We start from the raw sequence: 27,185 nt of genomic DNA on the forward strand, positions 1-27,185 counted from the left end.
TAGGCAGTAAGAGCACCTAGAGCTTCGGAGAGCTTCTGTTCTACAGTCTCAAAGCTCCCTGCTTGAGCAGTAATGGCACGGTCATCAGCATAGATGAAACTCTCTGTCCCTTCTGGCAGTGGCTGGTCATTTGTGTAGATGTTGAACATGGATGGAGCTCCCCTGAGGCAGGCCATTCTTCTTTTTCCGCCATCTGCTTCTCTGGCCCTGGAACTCAACAAAAAGCTCCTGTTTTGTAGCAGGTTTCCTATGAGGCGGGTGAGGTGGTAGTCCTTTGTGATATTATACATTTTTCTCAGGAGGAGGCGGTGGTTCACAGTATCATAGGCTGCTGACAGGTCTATGAAGACAGCTCCTGTGATCTGCTGCCTTTCAAAGCCATCTTCTATGTGCTGAGTCAGGTTCAGCACTTGCAATGTGCAGCTTTTGCGTTTCCTGAAGCCAGCTTGCTGTGGGATCAGATATGGGTCTATTTTTTCCATAATTCTATGCAGAATAAGTCTCTCCAGAACTTTGTAGAGGTGGCACAACAGGGAGATTGGTCTGTAGCTTTTTTAGCATACAATCCTTTATCAGTTCTGTTTCCATTTTCAGTAATACTTTGTATATTTTCCCAATAAGGTTTATTAAAGATCATTGCCCACCAAGCCCTTCCAGTATTTTCTGCTGGTCATGGGAGTTCTGTGTGGAGTTCTGGTTGGTTGAATTCCATCGTTGGTGGAGTGCAAGATGCTCTTTGATTGTATGTGAACTATAAATCCCAGCAACTACAACTCTATAATGTCAAGGTCTATTTTCCCCAAATCTATGGCTAGATGGCTCTGTCAGGAGGGCTCTGATTACATTTTCTTGCCCTGGTGAAGGGAGTTGGACTGGATGGTTTCTGTTGGTCATGGGGGTTCTGTGTGGGAGGTTTGGCCCAATTCTGTTGTTGGTGGGGTCCAGAATGCTCTTTGATTGTAGGTGAACTATAAATCCCAGTAACTACAAATCCCAAATGTCATGGTCTATTTCCCCCAAACTCCATCTGTGTTCATATTCGGGCATATGGAAGATTTGTGCCAAGTTTGGCCCAGATCCACCATTGTTTGAGTCCACGGTGCTCTCTGGATGTAGGTGAACTACAACTTCCAAACTCAAGGTCAATGCCCACCAATCCCCTTCTAGTGTTTTCTGTTGGTCATGGGAGTCCTGTGTGCCATGTTTGGTTCAATGCCATAATTGGTGTTCAGAATGCTCTTTGATAGTAGGTGAACTATAAATCCCAGCAACTACAACTCCCAAATGACAAAATTAAAAAAATTGAGTGAAGGACATACATTGGGTTGTTAGGTGTATTCTGTCCAAATTTGGTGTCAATTCGCCCACTGGTTTTTGAGTTCTGTTAATCCCACAAACGAACATTACATTTTTATTTATATAGACTAGCTGTACCCTGCAACCAACCTTCCCTTTTTTTCTCCTTCTTTCCCTCCTTCCTTCACTCCCTTTCCTTCTCTTTCCTTCCTTTCCCTTTTCTTTCTCTTCTGCTCTCTTTTCTTCCTTCTCTTTCCTTCCCTCCCTCTTTCTCTACATCTTCCCCCCTTCCTTCGCTCCCTCTTTCCTTCCTTCTTTCCCTTTTTGCTTTCCTTATCTCCTTCTTTCCTTCTCTAACTTTCCTTCCTTCCCCCTTTTCCCCTTCCTCTTTCTCTCCTTTCTTCATTCTCTGCCTCCTTCCTTCCTTCCTTCTCACGTTCCTTCTTTCTTTCCCTCCCTCCCTCTTTCTTTCCTCTTTCTTTCTTTCTTTCTTTTTTTCTCCCCTTCCCTCTCTTTCTTCCCTTTTTTCTGTATTGTCATTTAGCTTTTCGTCATTTAGCTTTTTGGGCATTTAAGTCCCTTCTGCTGTGTTTTTATGTGTTTTTATGAGTGAAGGACATACATTGGGTTGTTAGGTGTCTTGTGTCCAAATTTGGCGTCAATTCCCCCAGTGATTTTTGAGTTCTGTTAATCCCACAAACATTACATTTTTATTTATATAGATTATTATTATTATTATCCCCTGATCCCTTACCACTCCGCACATGGTACTTTCCTTCCATCTTCTGAGCGCAACATGGTGTGTCACTTTGCTAAAAGCATCCCACTCCATTCTGGGCCTGTTCACAGTTTCCCCCCACACATGGCAATGGTACCAGACAGAAGCCAGGGATAGACTAAGTGAATTTATTATCTTGAGACAACTGAGCAGCTGTGGGGTGGAGGGAAGTGGCCCCTCATATCCCCCTAGAGTTACAGACAGATTGTTAACCATAAGCCAGCTTTGGCATGAAGGAAGCCTCTGACACAAAACAGGCCCCAGGCCTCTTTGCTGATGCCAGGGCCAAGCCCTTCACACCCAAACATCATTAATTCTCAGGAGTGTCAACAAAGGTTTGACCTGCTTCGTTAATAAGTTACAATAAGTTACAGCAGGTGGCAGCAAGTGGAAAGGGGACAGAACCACCGCCCTGTCCCTATGTCCAGCACACGAGAAAGAGAGAGAGAGAGAAGAGACATACACACACACACAATTTCCCACATTTTAGGCTAAAGGAACTAAGAGGGACTGAGGGGACAAAATAGACGCAAGACAAACGGAGGCCTGTGGGAACCTGAAGTGGCAAGATGGGGGCGCAAGACTGGCTAGAGGGGCAGAATGTGTGAAAGAGATGGTTCAGAGTGGCTTTACATGCCTCCACATCCTCATATTGTAGTGGTAGTTATTCCAGTCTCCTCTTGGTGTACAGGGATGAGTGTTCAAACCATGATGAGAAAGAAAGGGTATGCATACATCAGAAGGAGATCTGTCACAAAGCGAAACATGATCAGAATTGGGAGAAGTAAAAGCTAGAAAGGGGATTGTGAGGCACAAAGGAGTAATGATGGGGATCAACAAGCAGAGAGAATGCAGACCAGCAAAATGCATGAGAGGCAGGAATAGAAAAAGAGAAGAATTTGAGGTTAGCAGCAGGATACGAGGCCAGACTGCATGTTACATGCAATGCTATGCATTTAATCTCCAATGATTACTCTCATTCGGGGTTAAAATAGGTTTGCAATGGGGGAATGTGAAGAGCAAAAGTGGAGAGTGTGCTTAATTCTTTCATCTTTCAAATGCACATTTATCCAAGAGAGACAATCAGGAATAATTAGTTGTTGCAAAAAAGTGTGCCAAATCACCCTAGTCTCAAATTGCTTTCCCCCCTAAGCCAGAGTGGACTTAAATGCATGCAATTGTATGTAACAGACAGCATGGTCCCAAATGCCTGAAAGAGGCACTGGAGAGAATGTAAAAGGTACATGTCAGAAAGGTTAAAATTGGTGGGAGGGCAAGAAAGAATTAACGCAGAAATGTGTTTCTGCCTTATAGGTTGAGGCAGAGGTGTTAAACTTGTGGCCCTCCAGATGTTTGGGTCTCCAGCTCCCAGAAGCCCTAGCCAGCTTGTGCAATGACAAGGAATTTTGGGAGCTGATGTCCCAAACACCTGGAGAGCCACAAGAGTGACACCACTGCCCCAGCAGAATGAGGATTTGGAGGACAAGCCAGTCTACGGTGAGGAGTGGGTTAGCGCCAGTCCCTGGCAGGAGTATGGTCCCTCGCATGGGGAAAACCTGGGGAAGGGAGGGACAGGGAAAGAATGAGTGTGGTCACTGCTCGTCCTCGCCAAAGACATCATTCTGGCGCCGTTTCATGCTCTCAAAGTCGAAGGGAGCTCCTGCCATGCGCCGGTAAATGTCTTTGATGTCATCACATGTTGTCTCGAAGTGAGTGGTGGCATCGTATGACCGTGAACAGAATATCTGTGCGGAGAAAGTCAGGAGACACAAACAATACCAGTATATAAGATGGGGCAGAGAAGTTGGGGAAAGGGGACGGGGGGAGAGAAGCCAGGACTTTTTTGAGATCCAGCTCTGGATCCAGCCAAATGTGCTCATTCTTTCACCCTCTGAAACCCTTCAAAAGTACTGGAGAGCCTCACCTGACTTTCAGTTCCATCATCAGTAGGTTCATATATATCACTGATGGCCACAAACCTATAAGGAAAACAGTTTGGTAAGAAAACTGGCATTGCAACCTGAGGCCCCATCTATACTGCAATGTAAAATCCAGATTTTTTTTTTTGTCATGTCAGGAGCGACTTGAGAAACTGCAAGTCGCTTCTGGTGTGAGAGAATTGGCCGTCTGCAAGAACGTTGCCCAGGGGACGCCCGAATGATTTGATGTTTTTATCATCCTTGTGGGAGGTTTCTCTCATGTCCCCGTATAAGGACCTGAAGCTGATAGAGGGAGCTAATCCGCCTCTCCCCAGATTCGAACCTGCGACCTGTCGGTCTTCAGTCCTGCCGGCACAGGGGTTTAACCCACTGCACCACCGGGGGCTCCATTAAAAGCAGATTATCTGCTTTGAACTGGATTATATGGCAGTGTAGACTCATATAATACAGTTCAAACAATATAATCTGGATTATTTGATTAGATAATCTGTGTTATATGGCAGTATAGACCCAGCCTGAGGTACAAAAAAGGCTTTGGGTCTAATAGTATAACCAGGCACTCATCAGATTTATTTATTTATTTACTTCATTTATATACCGCTTTTCTCAGCCCCTGGGCGACTCAAAGTGGTTAACAATAGCAAAATTCAATGCTAAACATCATAAAAACAGTTTAAAAACAATTAAAGCAATAACATAATAAACAGTTAAACATCAATATAACATCTCAAGTAGAATCAAGATCCAATCTCAATCTGTTGTTCCATATTCCTATATTAATTACACTGCCTATTCAAATGCCTGCTCGAACAACCAGGTCTTCACTTTCCTCCGAAATGCCAATAGGGAGGGGGCCGATCTAATTTCTGTAGGAAGGGCGTTCCACAGCCGAGGGGCCACCACTGAGAAGGCCCTGTCTCTCGTCCCCACCAGACGTACCTGTGATGCAGGCGGGACCGAGAGTAGGGCCTCTCCAGATGATCTTAATGTCCTAGCTGGTTCATAGGAGGAGATGTGTTTGATTCCAAATCCTACCATGCACAACCAGTACAGCCAACACTAGCAGGGAACGTTGAGAATGGTTCAATCCTCTGTGAAAGTCTTGGGAGAATATATGCACAAACTCCACAATATATCTTTTTTAATCAAGCAGATTTGCCAGTTTTCGACAGGACACAGAAACCTGCTAATCCTATTTACCACAAGTAGGACAGAGATTAGTGCACATACCAACAGTGACCCTCTTTCAAAGTACTTTCAATACAGATCCCTATCATCATCTCAGAATTTCTAAGGTCTCTGTTTTCACATATTGAGTTTCATCGGCAACATGCTGCCCCAAAAGATGATTCATCATGCCTCTCCACGTCCCTTTTCAGAATTTATATAAGCCTTTCAGTTTATTAAACGCCCACTTCTCAACAAGCTTCCATCTCTTTATCTTTTGTCTCCTTACTCCTCATCATACCCTCCGGTCATTTTGGTTGTTTGTATTTTTTCAGGGTTTGCTTTTTTTAGATAAACGTGTATCTGGACTACAGATTTGATTCATACAATTGAATACTCAATGCAGAGCACCCAAGCATACTGGAAGACTGGAATAAACCATTTTTCCCACCATCACAGAGGGCTGATGTTGTAATGTGCACTCTGAAGCAGTACAGCCCTTATAACAAAAATGTCATTACATTTATAAGAATTGACCAGGTCTACCTGTCTTCTCAATTGTGGTTCTGCTTAGCCACTCTCCTTGCCTTTGCTCATCAACTCCTTATAAGATCTACAGAGACACTCGCTGGAACACCTCAGCAAGCGAGAGTCCAAAAGTGGCAGGCTCAAACCCAGAACCTCAACCAATGGCTGATACCAAATGAGAGACTCCCCCCTGGGCACACAGAGGACTGGGCGACTTGGAAGGCGCTGAACAGACTGCGCTCTGGCACCACAAGATGCAGAGCCAACCTTCAGAAATGGGACTACAAAGTGGAATCCTCGACATGCGAGTGTGGAGAGGAGCAAACCACAGACCATCTGCTGCAATGCAACTTGAGCCCTGCCACATGCACAATGGAGGACCTTCTTGCAGCAACCTCAGAAGCACCAGAAGTGGCCAGATACTGGTCAAAGGACATTTAATCAACTACCAAACTCACACATTTTGTATTTTGTCTGTTTGTTTGCTTTGTTCTGTTAGAAATGTAATATAATTGACTGGTTGCCCTGACATGATAAATAAAAATAAACATCAACTCCTTAACTCTTCTCATAAATAACTTCATGACCTCATGAAGAACCACATGATTCTTCCCTACTTATTTCAGCATGCAAATTTCAGGCAGAAAATCATCTGACAATTCCGGACAGCAGCATCCCCTGAAAATTGCATTTCTCTCCAGTTCCCACCCACCACCCCTGAACACTCACTTTTGGTCGATAGGTTCAAGCAACTCAAGGGCTGGTTGCACTTCATTCTCAGGTGAGTCCGTCTCCACAGTAGTGCTCGCAATAGCAATGTACTTGCCCTGGGCAGCTACATTGTGGGCAGATGAGATGAGGCAGACATAGATGTCTGGATGGGAAAGAGGGAGAAAGAAAGAGTCAGAAGGATCATCTGGTGGAAGCTGACCATACGGTCAACCTGGAGGCGCTAGAGATTCCTAGAGAAGTCTTCTGAGACACACAAAGAGTTTTGCCATTTTCCCACTTTAGATGCTCAGCAGCAAAACTCTGAAAAATTGACCCCCCCCCTCCCCCGCAAAAATTAGTCTGCTGTTATTGTTGTTGCTAGCTATTATTATGCTGTTTTATGCTGTCTTAATTGTTATCGCTTTGTTTTTAATTGTTTTTTTTTCATTGGGCTTGGGCCCCATGTAAGCCGTCCCGAGTCCCTTCGGGGAGATGGAGGTGAGGTAGAAAAATAAAGTTCTTCTTCTTCTTCACTAGCTAAAAGAAACATCCTCTGGGTCCTAGAGAAATGTTCAATATAGGAAGCTCTAGGTTAGGGGTCCTCAAACCTTTTAAACAGAGGGCCAGGTCACAGTCCCTCAAACTGTTGAAGGGCCGGATTATAATTTGAAAAAAAAAACATGAATGAATTCCTATGCACGCTGCACATATCTTATTTGTAGTGCAAAAGACACTTAAAAACAATCCAATAATTAAAATGAACAACAATTTTAACAAATATAAACTTATTAGTATTTCAGTGGGAAGTGTGGACCTGCTTTTGGCTGATGAGATAGGATTGTTGTTGTTGTGTGCTTTCAAGTTGTTTCAGACTTAGGTTGACTCTGAGCAAGGGCCAGGTAAATAACCTCGGAGAACCGTATCCAGCCCTCGGGCCTTAGTTGGAGACCCCTGCTAGTCTTCCAACACATTTCTATAGTCAAATTTCAGTGCAAGTTAACTATAGAGTCCTGGAACATGTGCGGTTCCTAGAAGAGAACATATTACTCAAGTCTCCTAAAGTTAGGCCCATAAATGTGGAAAGCAAACTGTAAAGGGAAATGGCTATAGCTTCAGGGACAAGAATCCTTTCTCTCGATGTGAAATGTGTCAGGTTTAAATCCCAGGCAGGGCTGGAAAAGTCTTATCTGAAGCGCTGAAAAGCTGCTGGTAGTCTACATGGAACAGACAATATATGATTGGGTTGGGCAGCTGCATTGGGGCCAAAGGATCAATTTACAGCAAACTCTCTTATGGGTGTCAATGCCACACACCACAACTTCCAGCAAGCCCAAATACCTATTTTCATCTTCTGTCAAAATGGCAACAGGAAGTAATGCTGAATCTCTTCCTGTTGCCATTTTGAGAGGGGCTAGATATGTGGCGGAACAGTGGAGTTTGGGGGTGTTTATGGGGGGGGGGGTAATAATAATAATAATAATAATAATAATAATAGTGATCCAATACAAAAACCAGCAGAGTGTCCGCTGTGGACTCATCTTGCTGTGCTTCTAATAATAACAACAACAACAATAATAATAATAATAATAATAATAATAATAATCACGCCAAACTCCTCTGGGACTTCCAAACTCAGACAGAGTTTTGGAGCACAATACTCCTGACCAATCGTATTAAAAAACAAAGTATGGATCGTCGATGTCGCAATCCCAGGTGGCAGCAAGACTGCAGAGAAACAACTGGAAAAGCTGACACGATATGAAGATTTAAAGATCTAACTGCAAAGACTCTGGCCCAAGCCAGTCAAGGTGGTCCCAGTGGTGATCGGCACACTGGGTGCAGTGCCTAAAGACCTTGGCCTGCACTTAAACACAATTGGCACTGACAAAATTACCATCTGCCAGTTGCAGAAGGCCACCTTACTGGGCTCTGCAAGCATTATTCGCCAATACATCACATAGTCCTAGACACTTGGGAAGTGTTCGACGTATGAACCAATTCAACAGCCAGCAGTGTCTGCTGTGGACTCATCTTGTTGTGTTTCAAATAATAATAATAATAATAATAATAATAATAATAATAATAATAATAATAATCAACGATATACAACACAGGGGTATTAGGGTTTATTTCCCATGTGTTCAGGGTCTTTTTTTGCATAGTTGTGTGACAAAAGCTGCCTGAAAATTGTGCTGCAATTTGTTTTATTTGGGAAGAGTTTAGAGGCCACAACAACGTGGTTCTGGCTGCACTAGATCCACAAGTGAATTAGACAGACCAATAGACTGAGTATATGGAAGATTTTTATGTCTGTTCCACTGCAGAGCTAAAGTTCAGTTCTTCACTACACCCATTTGGCCCAATCTCACAATGATCCTGTGAAAGAAAGGCTTCAGAAAGATGTACTATTAGAAAACACTTGTAAACATGGCACACCATTCTGCCGAAGACATTCACAACCAAGTACATTTCTGCCTTCCCCATTCCTACCCTGCCACGTCCATTATCACTCACCAGACTTGCGCCCCACTTGATTCTGGGGGATGATGATTTGACAGGAGTTGGCATCACTGGTGCCACGGATAGGGTGGCTCAGGATGCAGATGACACGCACCACCTTCCCCGCTGGGCGCACTCTGTCAGGTATGTAGCTGGGGTCGCAGATCAGCTGCTGGCAGCGTGCCACCTGGGATGGCAAAGTCAACATTACCAAAAGCATGTGGGGAGAGGCCAGCCTTTCTATCTCAGATGCAACTAGCTGTGGAAATTCTGCCATTCTTCATTTTGTTATGTTTGTTTTACTGTTTGGATGCCTTGATACTGAACAAGGCATATAAAGGTTCAGCAACATATAAAGAAAAACATGTTTTTTTTAAATAAACTAGCCATCCCCTGACACACATTGCTGTGGCCCAGTCTGTGTATATGTGTTTTGTGTGCGTGTATATGCCTATATGTATATGTATATATTTGTTTATATGTGTATATATGTGTGTTTGTGTTTGTGTGTGTATATATATATATATATGTGTGGTTGTGTGCATGCATTGTAATGTATTTTTTGTTTTTTGGCTTTTAAAGTCCATTCCGCTGTGTTTTTCAGTGTTTTATGAGAGATGGTCACTCGTTGGCCTGATAGGTGTCTTGTGTCCAAATTCGGTGTTAATTCGTCCAGTGGTTCTTGGGTTATGTTAATCCCACAAACTAACATTACATTTTTATTTATATAGATGCCTTGAAATGAAGTAAGCTTGGGGGTAATCAGAACCAGGTTTTTGTATGAAAGGACTGTCACTTTAATTCTGGTACCAAAAAGAGCACACTTCTGAGCATATATTCAGAGGCATTTCATTCCAAAGATCTACACTTAAATCTCTGTGCCACTACTTTGCACCTTCCATAAATGCCCCATCCCAACCCTGATTTAAGCTAATAATGTAAATAATGAAAATAAGAGCTGAAAAACATTTCAGAAGCTTTCCCTGTGTTTTACCATGCTATAGTGGAGCTGAATAAATAGTGTGCTTCACTTTATGTACACACCAAATGTAGGACCTCCCTAATATTAAACAGATCTGGAGTGTAATAAAATTGCAGCAAAATATTTATTTATCTTTCTATCCTATCTGTCTTGCTAGAGATGGGAGAAATGGGATTATTAAATTTTCTGTACTATAAATTTTCTGTACTATTAAATTATTTTATGTACATGCAGCCCGCTCACTGCCATTATGTTTGGTTTACTGCTTTTTTTGTATTTTGGTTATTGAAGTTATATGTTCTGTATTTTACTGCGATGTTTATTTTATTGTAAGTTGTATATTATTTTACTGTAATTGTTGTTTGTATCATAGATTTGAAAGGGACCCTTAACGAAGGAAAATAACATTCCATGTTCCGAGTCCCCGTTGGAGAGATGGTGGCGGGGTATAAATAAAGTTTATTATTATTTATTATTATTATAAAGTAGGTTGGTTTTGGGTACTATACACCTGGACCTGGCTGTATGTCTCAGGCAGCAAAATGCTTCAAGTTGGCCCTGACCATAAGCCATTAAATCAAGTATAAAGCAGAACTAGAATTATCTGACAAATCACATAGGAAGGAGAAGGAATGGTTCTCCATTTCATCTGTGAGTCTGTGTAAACTCAATTAGCTTGAAGAAGGATTATGAAAAGATAAAAGTGGATTCTGGATACAGGTAAATAACATGAACATTCAGACCTCTCATAACATTAGGATGTGGTACTACTTGTTTCAGAAACAATATTCCTATTATTCCCTGCTCCAGAAGGAATTTTCCAGCTTCTGCTTACCTCTCCCTCTGACTTGACCCCGATGACCTTTCCGCCTTCCATGACAATCTCATCCACTGGCTTGTTGAGCATGTAGGTGCCACCATAGATAGCGCTGAGCCTGGGGGTATGAAGAAAGTGGTTGATGAAGAGTACTGTTCTGAGCTCTGTGCCCCACCCCAAGCACAGAACATGCAGTTCGGCTATAAGCTATATTCCCCATACCTTGGGAAGTCTGACTTAGCCACAGTAGTCCATGCTCTTGTTACATCCTGTATAGACTACTGCAACGCTCTCTATGTGGGGTGGCCTTTGAAGACTGTTCTGAAGCTTCAAATGGTCCAATGGGCGGCAGCCGGGTTGTTAGCAGGAGCGGCGTTCAGGGAGCATACAACTCCTCTGTTGCGCCAGCTTCATTGGCTGCCAGTTTGCTACCAAGCACAATTCAAAGTGCTGGCTTTAGCCTATAAAGCCCTAAACGGTTCTGGCCCAGCTTACTTGTTCGAACGTATCTCTCCTTATGAACCATCTAGGACCCTAACGTCTTCTGGGGATGCCCTGCTCTCAGTCCCGCCTTCTTCACAGACTCAGTTGATGGGGACGAGAGACAGGGCCTTTTCAGCGGTGGCCCCTTGGCTATGAAACGCCCTCCCTAGGGATATCAGATCAGTCCCCACCCTCTTAACATTTCGAAAAAATGTTAAAACCTGGCTTTTTGAGCAAGCTTTCCCAAATGCAGTGCAGTAGACAAACTCTGATCTTAGAATGACTGGACAATGTGATTGAGTAATGATTTTAGTAATGAGACGCTGAGGATTTATACTTTTATCGGTTTTGTTTTATTTTATCAAATGTTATTTATGTTAAATGTTTCAATGGTTTTTATGTTACTGTAGGCATCGAATTGAGCCTTTTGTAAACCACTGGGAGTTGCCCTTTGGCTGAGAAAGGCGGTATAGAAATATAAATAAATAAATAAGGATAAAGCAATACCTGCTAACCTTAAGAATGTAAAAAAATCCTATCACTCCTAGTATTCCTGATATTGTGTTGTCGAAGGCTTTCATGGCCAGAATCGCTGGGCTGTTGTGAGTTTTCCAGGCTTTATGGCCATGTTCCAGAAGCATTCCCTCCTGATGTTTCACCTGAGGATGCCTACCGTAGATGTGAGCGAAACACAGGGAGTATGCTTCTGGAACATTGCCATACAGCCCAGAAAACTCACAGCAACCCATTCCTGATATCTTTCTTAGTATCAGCACAGGTTTTATTTTCCAGAGCTGGTATCAAAGAGAATTTAGTTTTCTAAAACAAAAACAGGGAGCTCTGGCATGGGCTGGTCCATGAGGTCACAAAGAGTCAGAAGTGACTGAATGAATAAACATCAAAAACAAAAACTTAGAATATTTTATGAAAAAGCAGGGGCCCATTCACAGTTTGTAAGAGAATAGTAATACTATCTACAAAATGCAGTACTTCAGAGGTTAGCTTGACTGCAGCTCCCAGAAGACCAGGGTGAATTAGCCAATGGCGAGAAATTCTATGAGTTGCAGCCCAAAAACATCTGAAGGGCCCATGATTCTCATTCCTCTTCCATGCCCTTGAGAATCAGTACCTGGCAAAGCCCTGGGGAAGTTCACCCAGGCCGTAAAGCGGGTAGAGGTAGGGGCTCTTCCCATAGCGGGCCAGGGATTCACTATACAGTTTGATACGATTGATGGTCTCCAAGCAGGGCTGATCCAAGTAACTGCAGAAAGAGAGAGAAAAACAGGCTGCCTTGGTTAGCATAGCATAAAAGGAAGCAAAAAAAAAAAAACCCCTCTCCATTTTGCAAATACGGCTTCCATAGAAAGTGTTTTCCCCATCCCCAGAACCAACCAAACAGTGCTGGAAAGAACATCAGACTACTTTTATTGTTACCCTCAGCTTATCAGTCTCCCACTATAAATTTATTTATTTATTTACAGTATACAGCCCTTCTCAACCCTGAAGGGAACTCGGAGCAGTTCACAGTATTTACAATAATTCAATGCCATTAATAATAATAATAAAAACAGTATAAAACATCAAAATTGACCCTCCCCTGATTACTAATGGAAATTGCTAACAGAAACATGGGGGACAACATGGCACACAACCACTCCAAGCCCCTTGGTAAGATATAAATGGAATTAATTCATTACTTCATTAATCAAAAAAGCAGGAATGAAAAAACACAGAATGGGACACTCTGCAATCCGGGGGGATTCTGATGAATCACTCACTCATCAGTCCGGTAGAGTGCCAGTGCATGTCCTGTAAAGTCGATGACATCCTGACCCAGATCAAAGCGCCGGTAGACCTCGCGCATGGTGGTGTTTTGAGGATCCACACCCTCCAGTGTCTTTGAGTCATTCTCATCAAAGTTCGCCACAAACACTAGGAACTTGCGGAAGCGCCTCTTCTCAAACATGCCCATGAGATCTGAAAGAGACGTGAGATAAGCGGAGAAGGTGGGTGGACTGGAGACTGCTGTTTGAATTACTGTGGTATTGGCTTACTAGAGAAAACCCGTTTTGCCTGTAATGGACCCAGATCCACTCTGTGGCATTTCCAGGTGAAGGGATTTCAAGTTGTCAATTTATAGAAATAAAAATGCAATGTTCATTTGTGGGATTAACATAGCTCAAAAACCTCTGGACAAATTGACACGAAATTTGGACGTTATATTCCTGACAGACCAACGAGTGACCATCACTCATACCCCCCACCCCGAAAGAATCAGAAATGACTTAAAAACCCAAAAAAGCGAAATGACTACAGGGGGAAAAAGGGAAGGAAGGAAGAAAGGGAGGAAGGGAGGAAGGGGGAAGGAAGGAAGGAAGGAAGGGAAGGGAGGGAGGGAGGGAGGAAGAAAGGAAGGAAGAAAGGAAGGAAAGAAGCATGGAAGAAAAGAGCGAAGGAAGGAAGGAAAGAGTTCGAGAAGGAAGAAAGGAGAGAAAGAGAGAAGGAAAAGAAAAAAGGGGGAAGGAAGGAAAGAGGTAGAGAAGAAAGGAAGGAGAGAAGGAATGGGGAAAGGGAAGGAAGGAAAGGGGGAGTGAAGGAAGGAGGGAAAAAGGAGAGAAAGAGGGAGGTTAGGAAAGAAGGAAAGAGAGATGGAAGGGTGGAAGCGAAAAGCAAAGGAAGGAAAAAAAGAGGTAGAGAAGAAAGGAGAGAAAGAAAAAGGGGGAGGGAAGGAGAGAAGGAAAGAAGAAAAGGGAAGGAAGGAAGGAAAGAGGGAGCAACGGAAGGAGGTAAAGAAGGAGAGAAAGAGGGAGAGAAGGCTCTGTCTGTCTATATCTGTTGTGTGTCTTTGGCATTGAATGTTTGCCATATATGTGTACATTGTAATCTGCCCTGTCCCATGCGGGGTGAGAAGAGCAGAATATAAATACTGTAAGTAAATAAATAAATAAGGCTGGCCACAGCAACACATGGCGGATACAGCTAGTGGATAATAAATTGCTCCCTCAGGAGAGGAGCAAAAGAGATGGGAGTACCTATTCTCCTTCCAAGCCCGGAGGAGATTTATGAAGCATCTGCAAAGCAACTTTGCATTTATGAAAGGTAAAAACTAGAATCGTCACTTCATTTCTGGATTCCAATATCTCAGGTATTGGAATGAATAAAAGGAATAAAATGTGTCAAAAATGTTTCTGTTTAGGCAAGTGATTGTTGCTCGAGAACAACCTTCAACAGAATTAGTGTTTTAAAAAATTAAAGTTATTCAAGAACGAATGGCTGCCCAGTGGAACCTCTGTACAATTGGTTGTGTTGACTTTATCTCTCTTCTGGGACTGAGTTAAGTCTGTTGCCTGCTACCACAACAGTATAAAGGTGTAAAATTTAACTGTACCTGCCCTCAAATAAGTTATTTCCATACATGTTACTCTGCTCATGGTGGTAGAAGAGTAGAATACATGTTGTTCTCAAATGGTAAACCTTTGCAAGTGTAAAGTGAAGCACACTTCCAAGTTCCATTCAAAAAGAATTAAGTGTAGCTTGGCTATCAAAAGTTTCAAAAGCACTGTTTGTAAGATTATCTTGCTACTGCTTTTACTATGGGCTGGCTTCAGTTGATTTTGGGCTGTGCTCTTATAGCTCTTTTACAGTGAATATACCTGAATGTATTTGTAACTGCTTAGAGAGCTCACTAATGGATTACGAAGCAATAATAATAATAATAATAATAATAATAATAATAATAATAATAATAGCAACTTTATTTATACCCCGCCACCATCTTCCCAATGGAAGATGGCCAAGCCCAACAACACATCAAAAACAATAAGCAATAATGAAAACAACAAGCAATAAACAAAAATAAACAGCAAGATACACATGTTAAATTGAAAGGAAATGTAAGTAAATACAGATCCAAAGACAGACAAAAATTTTGGAGGAGAAACTTGTTTAATCCAGATCTACTCACTGGATGCTAGGGCTTCTGTCTCTGTTGACGGCACCTTATAGATCTTTCCTGCTTTGTACACAAAGCTGCCCTCCACCACTTTGAAGTCCAGGTAGCGCGTCACTTCCGTATACAGCAGCATCTTCACCAGCTGGCCTACATAACAGAAGGCAACCTTTTATTAGTCGCCGTAGGAAGCTCCCCCACCCACAGCAGAAAGATTAGCCAACTTATTATTTATTTAAAGCTTTTATCTATTACCTCACAGCCAGTCAAGATAGTCAATGCAACAACAACAAAGAAAAGCATTTAAAATATCAAATACAGAAAGAAAAACATTGAAAAAAACAGACAAAAATGACAGATTACAAGAAGCTGCAAACAAATGATGAAATACTACTAGTCTTGGTCAGTATAGATAGAGTTGGGGAGCATAAGAAAGAGAGCTCCAAGGACTGTAGAAACTATGTTTGGTCCATCAGTACCAGCCAACTGCATGCAAAGTCCTGGCCTATGCTGGTACACCAACACATGTCATAGTGCTACCAGCAGGAAAGGCTGTCCTACACCCAGGCCCGTAGCCAGGATTTCGTTTCAGAAGGGGGCTGAATTTTTTTTCAGGGGGGGTTTTGGGGGGGGCTGAGTTTCGGGGGGGGGCAGAGTCTGAGTGAAAGAGGGTCTAGCCTAGCAAACCTTTTGTATCATTACCCCAATACCCTCATGCATATATTGAGTATGGTGATCAGATCATGATATGAATAAACATAACAGTTTAATTAATGCACTAGTAAGGCCTTTTCGCGAACCACCATGAGAATTTCGGGGGGGGGGGGGGGCTGAAGCCCCTCAAGCCCCCCCCCCCCCCCGGCTGCATGCCTGCCTACACCATTGTGTATTGTCCTGCTACAGAAAGAGTAGGAAACGAATAATGTGCCAGATGTTTAGGACCAGAATCCCACAATCCCTTACCACTGGCTATACTAAGTGGAAGAGATGGGAGCTATAGATGAAATCATGCAGAGGAACCATTCTACAGGCACGCCTATTTTGCAACTTATCTGAAGCCCTCTTTCAGAAAAAAGGTACCACCTCTTTGACCTATGGACCAAATGGAAACTGACTTACCATTTGCCATGAGGAATTTGGGGATAAGGTCAACATTCCAGTCCCTTCCACGCCCCATAGATTCAGAGGGCCCCTCTGCGATCTCAAAGCGCTTGTAGAGCTGGTGATTAAGGGGGAGAAAAACCATGCAATTTACCTGTATATTCCGGCATATAAGACGACTGGGCATAAAAGACAACCCCCAACTTTTCCAATATAATATATAATATTGGATATAATATTAAAATATAGAGTTTGGGATATACTCACTGTATAAGACTACCCCTCTTCCCACACACACCAAATAAAAGCATCAGATTTGATTTGAATATGGTAATTTTCCTATCACTGTACCGCCTTCTCTGCCTCTCAGATCTCACACCTGCGCACCTGCACCGCTTCAATGCAGTCTTCAGGAGCGAGATCTGAGAGGCAGAGGAGGAGGTACGGTAATAGGATACAAGGGCAGGCCAGACAGGTAAAAGAGTTGTGTTTTTCTGGGTCCACAGCCACTCTCTCTCTTTTTTCCATACTCCGGGTGCCCTGGACGCCTGCAGCTTGCTCCACCCTTCACTTACACCTTCCTGGTGAGGCGCCCCTTCACCTCACCATCGGGACCGCATTAAGTCCATGAATCCTGATGAATGGATTTTCTTCTACCGTACTTGTACAGCGTCGCCCTTAATGCTTTCATACAGTCGCTGGATACGGCAGGGACGTGGCCACTGCCATTTTTGAGCTCCCCCCACAATATGCCGCAACCACAGATTCTCCAATCCAGACTGGAAGTTTCAGCACCCACTCTATAAGACAACTCCCAACGTATAAGACTACTCCCACATCTAAGACGGCCTCCATGCATAAGGCTACTCCAGCGTATAAGACGACCCCCATGTATAAGACGACCCCTGACTTTTGAGATTTTCTTGGATTAAAAAGTAGTCTTATACGCCAGAACAACTGGTAATTTAAAATTCAATTTACTAATACAATGCCAGCAAAATACAGAAGAATTGCTTTCAGCTGTATCAGTCAAAGAAAGATTGCTAACTTTTTTTAAAGAGCGGAAATAAGATTCCCCCCCCCCCCCCACACACACACACACACACAAACAGGGATTATTAAATAGATCTTTTTCTTAGGGTTCAAAATGGTTCATATACATTATCTCAGTAACTCTTGAATGTTTTCTCTCTCATTACAGGTAGGGAGGCCAAGAGAGAAGGTCTTTGTCTAAGGTGACAAATTGGTTCATGGTCCAGTAGGGATTAGGAATGAGAACATTTCTAACAAAAGTAAATGTGCACATAGACTGTTCCTGATACCTCACCTCTTCCAAGGGAGTAATGGATGAGCTCTCGCCCCCGTAGTATGGATTCCGGTCCATGTGCAAGACCTTCTTGCCATTCACAGACATGATGCCCGAAAGGATACATTCCTAGGACAGAAAGTGGTTGAGTGGTTGAGTCTTTTCACATTATAGTAAGCCCTCCACATTCACTGAGGTTAACATGAACCCTTGACACTAGAAAGCCACAAATAAAGGAATTGCTAATGGTTTACATGAGAGAACACCTCTCTAGGAATTTCTAGGTCTTCCAGTATGACTTTATAGTTTATTTCCACTGGAAGCAGACCACAGAATTGGATTAGAGGACCTAAAGATTCATAGAAAGATGTCATGTTTAGAAGTTTCTAGGTCCTTCAGCATGGCTGAGGGAAGTCCACCATGGATTCACACTGGAAGACCTAGAGATTCATAGAGAGAAACTTTAGATAAAATCTGCAAAAGTCGAAACTGCGAATGAGAAGGGACAACTTTAGTTCCAGGAGGTTGATGTTTTGAAAAGGTGTTTTAGGTTATCTAAAATTCTCCTGGATGTCCAACATAATATTAAGTTAACATATTGTTCACTACACGTTGTGAAAGTGACAATGCATTGGGGAAAGCTTGTGGCTGATCTCTCCTGTAGGAGCACCCCAGTTTAAAGGAGATGGGGGAGTACTCAGTTAAAAATGACAAGGGAGTGTAGCTACTCGATCTCAAGGAATTATTCAGAAACTGACAAGGGGGTTCTTCAAAGACACTCTACCTTGAGATTTTAGGTCAGAGGAGATTAAACCAACATACATAGAATTTTAAAAAGAACAATATACAGATAGTCTCCCAGTTATGAACAAGATAGGTTCTGTAGGTTTGTTCTTAAGTTGAATTAGTCTGTAAGTCAGAGCAGGTACATTTTTAAAATGTAACTTCAGCCATATCTATATAAATAAAAATGCAATGTTAGTTTGTGGGATTAACAGAACTCAAAAACCAGTGGGCCAATTGACACCAAATTTGGACAGCATACACCTAACAACCCAATGTATGTCCTTCACTCAAAAAATTGTGATTTTGTCATTTGGGAGTTGCAATTGCTGGGATTTAGAGTTCACCTATAATCAAAGAGCATTCTGAACTCCATCAATTATGGAATTGAACCAAATGTAGCACACAGAACTCCCATGACCAAGAGAAAACACTAGAAGGGTTTGGTGGGCATTGACCTTGCGTTTGGGAGTTGTAGTACACCTACTTCCAGAGAGCACTGTGGACTCAAACAATGATGGATCTGGACCACACTTGACATGAATATTCCATATGCCCAAATATGAAGACAGATGGAGTTTGGGGGAAATAGACCTTGACATTTGGGAGTTGTAGTTACTGCGATTTATACTTCACTTAGAATTAAAGAGCATTCTGAGCCCCACCAATGACATAATTGGGGCAAACTTCCCACACAGAACCCCCATGACCAACAGAAAATGCTTAAGGCCATCCAGTCCAACTCCCCTCAGGGCAAGAAAATGTAATCAAAGCCCTCCTGACAAAGAGCCATCCAGCCATAGATATATATGATTCACACACACAGATACAGTATCATAGATTTGAAAGATTAGAAACCAACACTTTCTCATTACTTTCTTTCCAGATCACCAGACTGGGCCACAGCAACGTGCGGCAGGGGACGGCTAGTATATATGTAAATATCTTTTAGCATTCAATAGCACTGGGAAGGGTTAATATCCCTGTGATGTTCATTTTGCTGTCTGTGCCTCCATTCAGAAGATTTCACCTCATTTTCTGTCCCTGTGATAATTGGATTTTGAAAAATGCGGCTTGTTGTGGAAACAAGGATTGGTGAGAAAGCTTCACTGGAGCCACCTTTTCCCCGTGATAATAACTCTTCCAGGAGTGAATTTCCCGAGGGATAGATTTCTCTCACCTCTTGTTGTCTCACCCCCATTCTTAACTATGAGTTATTTGTAAGTTGGATGTTTGTAACTTGGGGACTGCCTGAATTGGCTAAATCTTTTACCTGCAAAGCCAGGAGATGAGCTTCAGTAAACAGATGGAAGTGTGTGAGAAACTGAAAAGGTAAGCTCACAAAAGGGTGCTTTATGCATCGAAATCCAGAGCTTATTTTGAACTTAGTAGAAATCCTCCATAGAGGCTGGATCCTGCAACACTCTGATGAAATCTTATCTCACTGAAACATTGCAGGACAATTCTGTAAGTGCAGGCCAATATGCAAAGCAAACTTCACATAAGATCTAACTTTGGATTTCAGCCATCCAAAGTTCATTCAGTTATCTTTCGTTATCAAAATGGCAGGGGACTGAGGCAAAGTAGCAAACATACTATTTCCAAGTGGAACTCAAGAACAGGTCTTGAGCAAAGTCCAATGATATGCCCTGTGTGAATAGACTGCATAGAAAGGAAAGGCAACTGATAGTTGCTACTTCTGTAAGTCACACTGATTTCACTGGGTGTTTCAAGGAGCTCCATTGGCTGCCGTTCATTTTCCGGTCCCAATTCAAGGTGCAGGTTCTTACCTACAAAACCCTGAATGGTTTGGGTCCCGCCTGCCTGCATGACCGCATTTCAGTGTATGAACCAACGTAATCGCTTCGATCAACGGAGGAGGCCCTGCTCTTGCTCCCGCCCCTTTCGCAGGCGCAATTGGTGGGGACGAGGGATAGGGCCTTCTTGTCATATGTTCTGCAGTTGATGGTGCTTGATGATGGAAAGGTTAATGTATTAGTTCTAAAGGGTTTAGTAATCTATAAGTAAGAGTTCAAGGGTGAAAACAAGTAAGGGTGGAGGTATGCAAGAGATGGGTTGCAGCTGGGTGTTACTGGATTTAAGGAGCTAACCTTGAGACTGATCTTTGGGAGAAAAATATCTGTTGTCATACTTTGGTCCATTAAAATAGCCAGCAAGTAAGTGCTGTTTTAATTAAACTGTTTGATAAAACTGGGAGTTTGGTTCATCTCTACCTAAATAAGGCAGAGGCCTGGCAACGTGACATTTTACTATGGTGGCCCCTGACTCTGGATCTCACTTCCCAAGGATATCAGGCAAGCCCCCACATTGGCAGTCTTTAGGAGGAGCCTGAAAACGTGGCTGTTCCAGTGTGCCTTCCCTGAATAAAGGAAATAATTCCCTGCAAAATGTCCTCAGAAGCACTGGGTGGTTCTCCCTACATTTCTTTTAAAACCCTTCTACTAGATAATCCTACCTACCTCTGATCATGCCCAGCGTTTATTTTTAAATTTTAAACTATTACATCTGGCCCAGCCATAGGTTTTTAAACCCTTGCGTGTTATTGTCTATATGCTGAGTTATATTAATTGTATTGTTTTATTTGCTTGTTGCTTGTTGTTTTTATTGATGTGTCGTTGGGCTTGGCCTCATGTAAGCCGCTCCGAGTCCCCTTGGGGAGATGGTGGCGGGGTATAAATAAAGTTTTTTTTTAAATTATTATTATTATTATTATTATTATTGGGTTGTTGTAGGTTTTTCGGGCTATATGGCCATGTTCTAGAAGCATTCTCTCCTGACGTCTCGCCTGCATCTATGGCAAGCATCTTAGAGGTAGTAAGGTCCTCACTACCTCTGAGGATGCTTGCCATAGATGCAGGCAAAACATCAGGAGAGAATGCCTCTAGAACATGGCCATATAGCCCGAAAAAAACCTACAACAACCCAGTGATTCTGGCCATGAAAGCCTTTGACAATACATTATTATTATTATTCTCCAGTTGGAACAAATGCCGATGTAGCTCCATGTAATTAAATTTTATATAGTCCCCTACGCACCAGTGAAATCTGACTTAAACATTGTTGGGAAGACTGTGTATTGGTATTAGTTTTTTATAGGCAATATCCAGAAATGTTATGTTTTTGAATTATTACTTCCAGAATTACCCAGTCAACAAATGGCTGTGTGACACATGTGTATGTGCGTGTGTGGGGATGGGGTTGGAGGGGGTGTTCTAAGAGTTCTATTACAAAAATCCCTAATTTTTCCAAGCTCTGATTACATTCCAGACTACACCAAACTTTGCTAGCTGTAAATTCTTACTTTTGTTTGAAATAAAATTATTTGGATAGTCCCTGAAATATTTTCCCCCTCAAGCGATCACTATTTTGTGAACCTGAAGAGGTCCTTTGGACACAGCGCCATTGCAGATTTACACTGATTTAAATGAACATTTTGTTTCCCTAGCAGTTCTGTAGCTCTACAAAGCAGACTAGAAGCCTCAGTCTAAAGGATAATTCTGAATACAAGCTTCCACTTAGATGTCTAAAGAATTGTCATTCCCCTAGTTATGGAAGTGATAGGTTCTGTAGGTTTCTTCTTAAGTTGAATTTGTTTGTAAGTCAGAATAGGTACATTTTACAGTGTAAATCCAGCCTAATATATATATCTTTAAGCTTTGAATAGCATAGGGAAGGGTGAACACCCCTGTGGTATTTGTTTTGCTGTCTGTGCTCTTGTTCTGAAGATTTCACCTCCCTTTCTGTTCCTGGGATAATTGGATTTTGAACAAATTGGCTTGCTGTAGAAACAAAGCTTGGTGAGAATGCTTCAGTAGAATCTCCCCCATGATCACTCTTCCAGGAGTGAATTTCCCTTCTAAGGAATAGATTTCTCTCACTTCCTGTTGCCCCCCCCCCCCCGTAACGATGAGTCGTATGTAAGTCGGAGACTGCCTATACTTAGGAGAAACCATTACGGTTAAGTCATCATGGCTAACCACAAAATATGTTTGCAGTGGTAATCTGCTTTTAAAAGTCAATGCGTTCTGAGCTCAGAAACAAAGAGAAGCCTACTTGCCCCAAGAGGACAAATGGCTCCCCCAGAATATATTATAGATTGAGTATCTCTTATCAGGAGTTCAATAATCCATAATACTCCAAAATTGTCCTCAGAGGTGGATAAGATGTTGTTGTTGTTCATTCGTTCAGTCGTCTCCGACTCTTCGTGACCTCATGGACCAGCCCACGCCAGAGCTCCCTGTCGGCCGTCACCACCCCCAGCTCCTTCAAGGTCAGTCCAGTCACTTCAAGGATGCCATCCATCCATCTTGCCCTTGGTCGGCCCCTCTTCCTTTTACCTTCCACTTTCCCCAGCATAATTGTCTTCTCTAGGCTTTGCTGTCTCCTCATGATGTGGCCAAAGTACTTCAACTTTGTCTCTAGTATCCTTCCCTCCAATGAGCAGTCGGGCTTTATTTCCTGGAGGATGGACTGGTTGGATCTTCTCGCAGTCCAAGGCACTCTCAGAACTTTCCTCCAGCACCACAGTTCAAAAGCATCTCTCTTCCTTCGCTCACCCTTCCCTAAGGTCCAGCTCTCACATCCTTAGGTTACTACAGGGAATGCCATGGCGTTGACTAGGCGGATCTACTGACACTTTATTTCTGATGTTTCATGCCCAAAATTAGTAAAACATTATGTATAAATTCCCTTCATAATAAATTAAGTGTTTAGACCTGAGTCCCATCTCCTCAATATCTCATTATGTATATTGACGTATTCATATGGCAGGGACACGGCCATTGCCATTTTTGAGCTTCCCACCATATGCGGCAACCACAGATTCTCCAATTTGATTGGGTTTCAGCACCCACTCTATAAGACGACTCCTGGCGTATAAGACTACCCCTGCATATAAGATGACTCCCATGTATAAGGCCACTCCAGCGTATAAGACGACACCGCATATAAGATGACCCCTGACTTTTGAGAAGATTTTCTTGGGTAAAAGTAGTCTTATACACCAGAATATACGGTAATTCTACAGTGACTTGTGTCAAACTCAAATCCCACAGGATGAATTTCACCCGCCATGTTGTTTTATGTGGCCCTCTTCCAGATGCTGAACTACAAGTTGTCTTCCTCATCTTAGACATCATGATGAATTGAGAGCTGATAGGAGTTGTGATACAGCAACATCTGGAAGGTTGAAAAGTGTTTTCTTCAGTCAGGAGAGTGGGGTCTGAATTTAAATACAAGGGTTATGGATATGATATCTGATTTTAAAATGCCGTTCAACCTTTCCTCAACTTCAGATCTATAAGTGCTGTTGGGTTGCAATTCCCATTATTCTCAGTCAGTGGATAATCACAGTGATGGCAGTTGTCGTTCAATAACACCTGGGAAGCCAAACGGATAAAAACTAAAGAACACCAACAATGTAAAAAAAAATTAGCTAGTCCTCTGTAGCCATGGATTCTCTGCCATGGATGCAACGGCCCTTTGAAGGCAATCATAAGAAACGTCAGGAGAGAATGCCTCTAGAACATGGCCATATAACCCGAAAAAACCTACAACAACCCAATCATAAGGTTGGTGTGGCTTTTGATGAAAATGGCTTTGACACCCTTGATGTCACCCCAAGTCTCCTTTCTGGATTACAAGAATATGGAAAATGAGAATAAAATTATCCTTGGTGTGTGTGGAGATATATATATATAAAACATTGACCTTAGATGTCATAGGCAGTACCAAAATTCAGAGTGGGAAAAGCATGGGACCTTAGATAGCCAGAAGACTTGCAGAACCATGGACAACATCTGAAGAACCGCATACTGAGGAGGGGGTTGTGCCCTGTCCAAGCCTGCAATAGTAGGTGCACACACACATCTGCACCAGGATTTGGCCTTGCTCTGCAAGACCCTTCAATCTTGAGATACTGATAACGGGGTGGACTTCCCATATTGTGACTCCAGACTTTGGGAATCGGAGATGAGGGATGTCGAGAGAGGGATGCTATGCAGACCTTAGGAACTGCAGCAATGCTATTGTCGTTTTCTTCCCATTTTCTATGCTGCCAACCAACAGAGCGCCCGGGGCAATTGGCAGCACTGAAATAAGCACAGAAGGAAACACTGTCTGCTACACAAGGATTGTTATCTTAAAGACAAGGGATGGGTTGGAAATAAGAAGGATCTGGCCAAAATGTTGGAAGGAAGAGAAGAGAGTGAAGGGAAATAAGGAAGGGGAGGATGAAAGTAAAGAAGGAAAAGAAGGGAGGGAGGGAGGGAAGGAAGGACGGACGGAAGGAAAGAAGGAAGGAGAGAGAAAGAGGCTTTGCAATTGGTACCCAGACATTGAGGATGGATGGAGGGTTGCATCAGAGGAGCTGCAATGGGGCCAAACCCATTTCCATTAGGAGAACAGAGCCAATGAGGTGGAAATCCACATACACAGCATGGAAGGACAATTATTATTATTATTATTATTATTATTATTATTATTATTATCATCATATTATTATTATTTATATTGCAGGAGGAATAAGGAAGTGGGTGCTTGGAAAAATAAAAAATGCAATGCACGATCCACCATCCCATTGCAATACAAATAATCCAAATAACAATTATTATTTATATTGCACGAGAAATAAGGAATAAAAAAATATAAGGCACCATTCCCACCATTCCATTGTAATAATAATAATATTATTAATGTATATTGCAGGAGAAATAAGGAAGTAGATGCTTGGAATAAATAAATAAATAAATGCACCATCTCCACCATCCCATTGGAATGCATGATCTATCATCCCACTGCAATATAAATTATTATTAATAATAATATTGCAGGAGAAATAAGGAAGTGGGTGCTTGGAAAAAATATAATAATAAATGCACCATCTCCACCATCTCATTGCAATATAAATAATAATACAAATTATTATTATTATTATTATTATTATTATTATTATTAGAAACACAACAAGATGAGTCCACAGCAGACACTCTGCTGGCTGTTGTTATTATTATAATCACTATCATTTATATTGCAGAAGAAATAAGAAAATGAGTGCTTGGGGAAAAAAAATAAAGGCACAATTTCCACCATCCTGTTGCAATATATTATTATTATTATTATTATTATTATTATTGCAGGATGATTAAGGAAATTGGTGCTTGAAAAAAAATAAAAATAGATGCCCCATCTCCACCATTCCATTGTAATGCACGATCCACCATCCTATTGTAATAATAATAATAATAATATATTGCAGGAGAAATAAGAAAGTGGATGCTTGGAAAAATAAAAAAACAGATGCCCCATCCCCACCATCCCATTGCAAAATAAATAATACGAAGTATTATTATTATTATTATTGCAGGAGGAATATGGAAGTGGGTGCTTGGAAAAAAAACAAAAACAGATGCCCCATCCCCACCATCCCATTGCAATATAAATAATACAAATTATTATGATGATTATTATTGCAGGAGGAATATGGAAGTGGGTGCATGGAAAAAAATAAAAAATAGATGCCCCCATCCCCACCATCCTATTGCAATATAAATAATACAAATTATTATTATTATTATTATTATTGGAAAAATAAAAACTGATGCCCCATCTCCATAATCCGATTGCAATATAAATTATTATTATTATTATTATTATTATTGCAGGAGGAATATGGAAGTGGATGCTTGGGAAAAAACAAAAACAGATGCCCCATCCCCACCATCCCATTGCAATATAAATAATACAAAGTATTATTATTATTATTATTATTATTATTGGAAAAATAAAAACAGATACCCCATCTCCATAATCCCATTGCAATATAAATTATTATTATTATTATTATTATTATTATTGCAGGAGGAATATGGAAGTGGGTGCTTGGAAAAAAATAAAAAAAAATAGATGCCCCATCCCCACCATCCCATTGCAATATAAATAATACAAATTATTATTATTATTATTATTATTATTATTATTGGAAAAATAAAAACTGATGCCCCATCTCCATAATCCGATTGTGATATAAATAATTATTATTATTATTATTATTATTATTATTATTATTATTGCAGGAGGAATATGGAAGTGGGTGCTTGGAAAAAAATAAAAAAAATAGATGTCCCATCCCCACCATCCCATTGCAATATAAATAATACAAATTATTATTATTATTATTATTATTATTATTGGAAAAATAAAAACTGATGCCCCATCTCCATAATCCGATTGCAATATAAATTATGATTATTATTATTATTATTATTATTGCAGGAGAAATATGGAAGTGGGTGCTTGGAAAAATAAAAATAGAAAGATGCCCCATCCATCCCCATCCATCCCATTGCAATGCAAGGTCTCCCCCTCCCCATTGCATCAAGGAAGGGCGACGCTGCATCCTGCCTGCAATGGAAGGGAAGGGAGGCTGGGATGCGGCGGTGGCGGAGGAAAAGGAGTCCCCACAGGCGGGCCGCCCCTGGCCCTTCCCCGGTGAGACTCACGGTCAGGCCGGTGCCCAGCACGATCACGTCGTAGGCCTCGTCCATGGTGGTGGTAGTGGTGACGGTGGTGGTCCCGGCCGCGGAGCCCCCGCCCCGAGCGGAGCCAAGATGGAGCCGCACCACCGCGCCGAGCGGATCACCCCGCCGGGGAAAATAAACGAGTCCCAGAGCCGAGAGAGAAAGCAGAGATCGCTCCGCCTTGGAAAAGGGAGGGTGAACTGGATCCTCGCGCCCCTTTTTCCAAAGGAGGCGGATGGAGAAAAGGGCGAGGGGTGGGAGTGTGCCCCTCCGCCGTGTTCTGGCCACAGCCTCAGCGCAGAGAGAGG

General features: G+C 42.0%; 1 protein-coding gene across 1 annotated transcript; it reads right to left on the reverse strand.

The window, feature by feature from the left end:
* Positions 1-2,188: 2,188 nt before the first annotated feature.
* On the reverse strand, positions 2,189-27,087 carry GDI1 (GDP dissociation inhibitor 1). The gene is made up of 11 exons (XM_060763253.2): positions 26,860-27,087; positions 17,579-17,686; positions 16,270-16,369; positions 15,166-15,300; positions 12,980-13,178; positions 12,331-12,462; positions 10,737-10,836; positions 8,935-9,106; positions 6,439-6,583; positions 3,999-4,053; positions 2,189-3,819 (listed from the first exon to the last, which is right to left on the reverse strand). Exons 1-11 carry the CDS (start codon positions 26,902-26,904, stop codon positions 3,667-3,669), a joined length of 1,344 nt encoding a protein of 447 aa, XP_060619236.2. The 5' UTR covers positions 26,905-27,087; the 3' UTR covers positions 2,189-3,666.
* Between the last annotated feature and the right edge of the window lie 98 nt (positions 27,088-27,185).

Source organism: Anolis sagrei, chromosome 2 (genome assembly GCF_037176765.1).
Source record: "Anolis sagrei isolate rAnoSag1 chromosome 2, rAnoSag1.mat, whole genome shotgun sequence".
NCBI classification, from domain to species: domain Eukaryota; kingdom Metazoa; phylum Chordata; class Lepidosauria; order Squamata; family Dactyloidae; genus Anolis; species Anolis sagrei.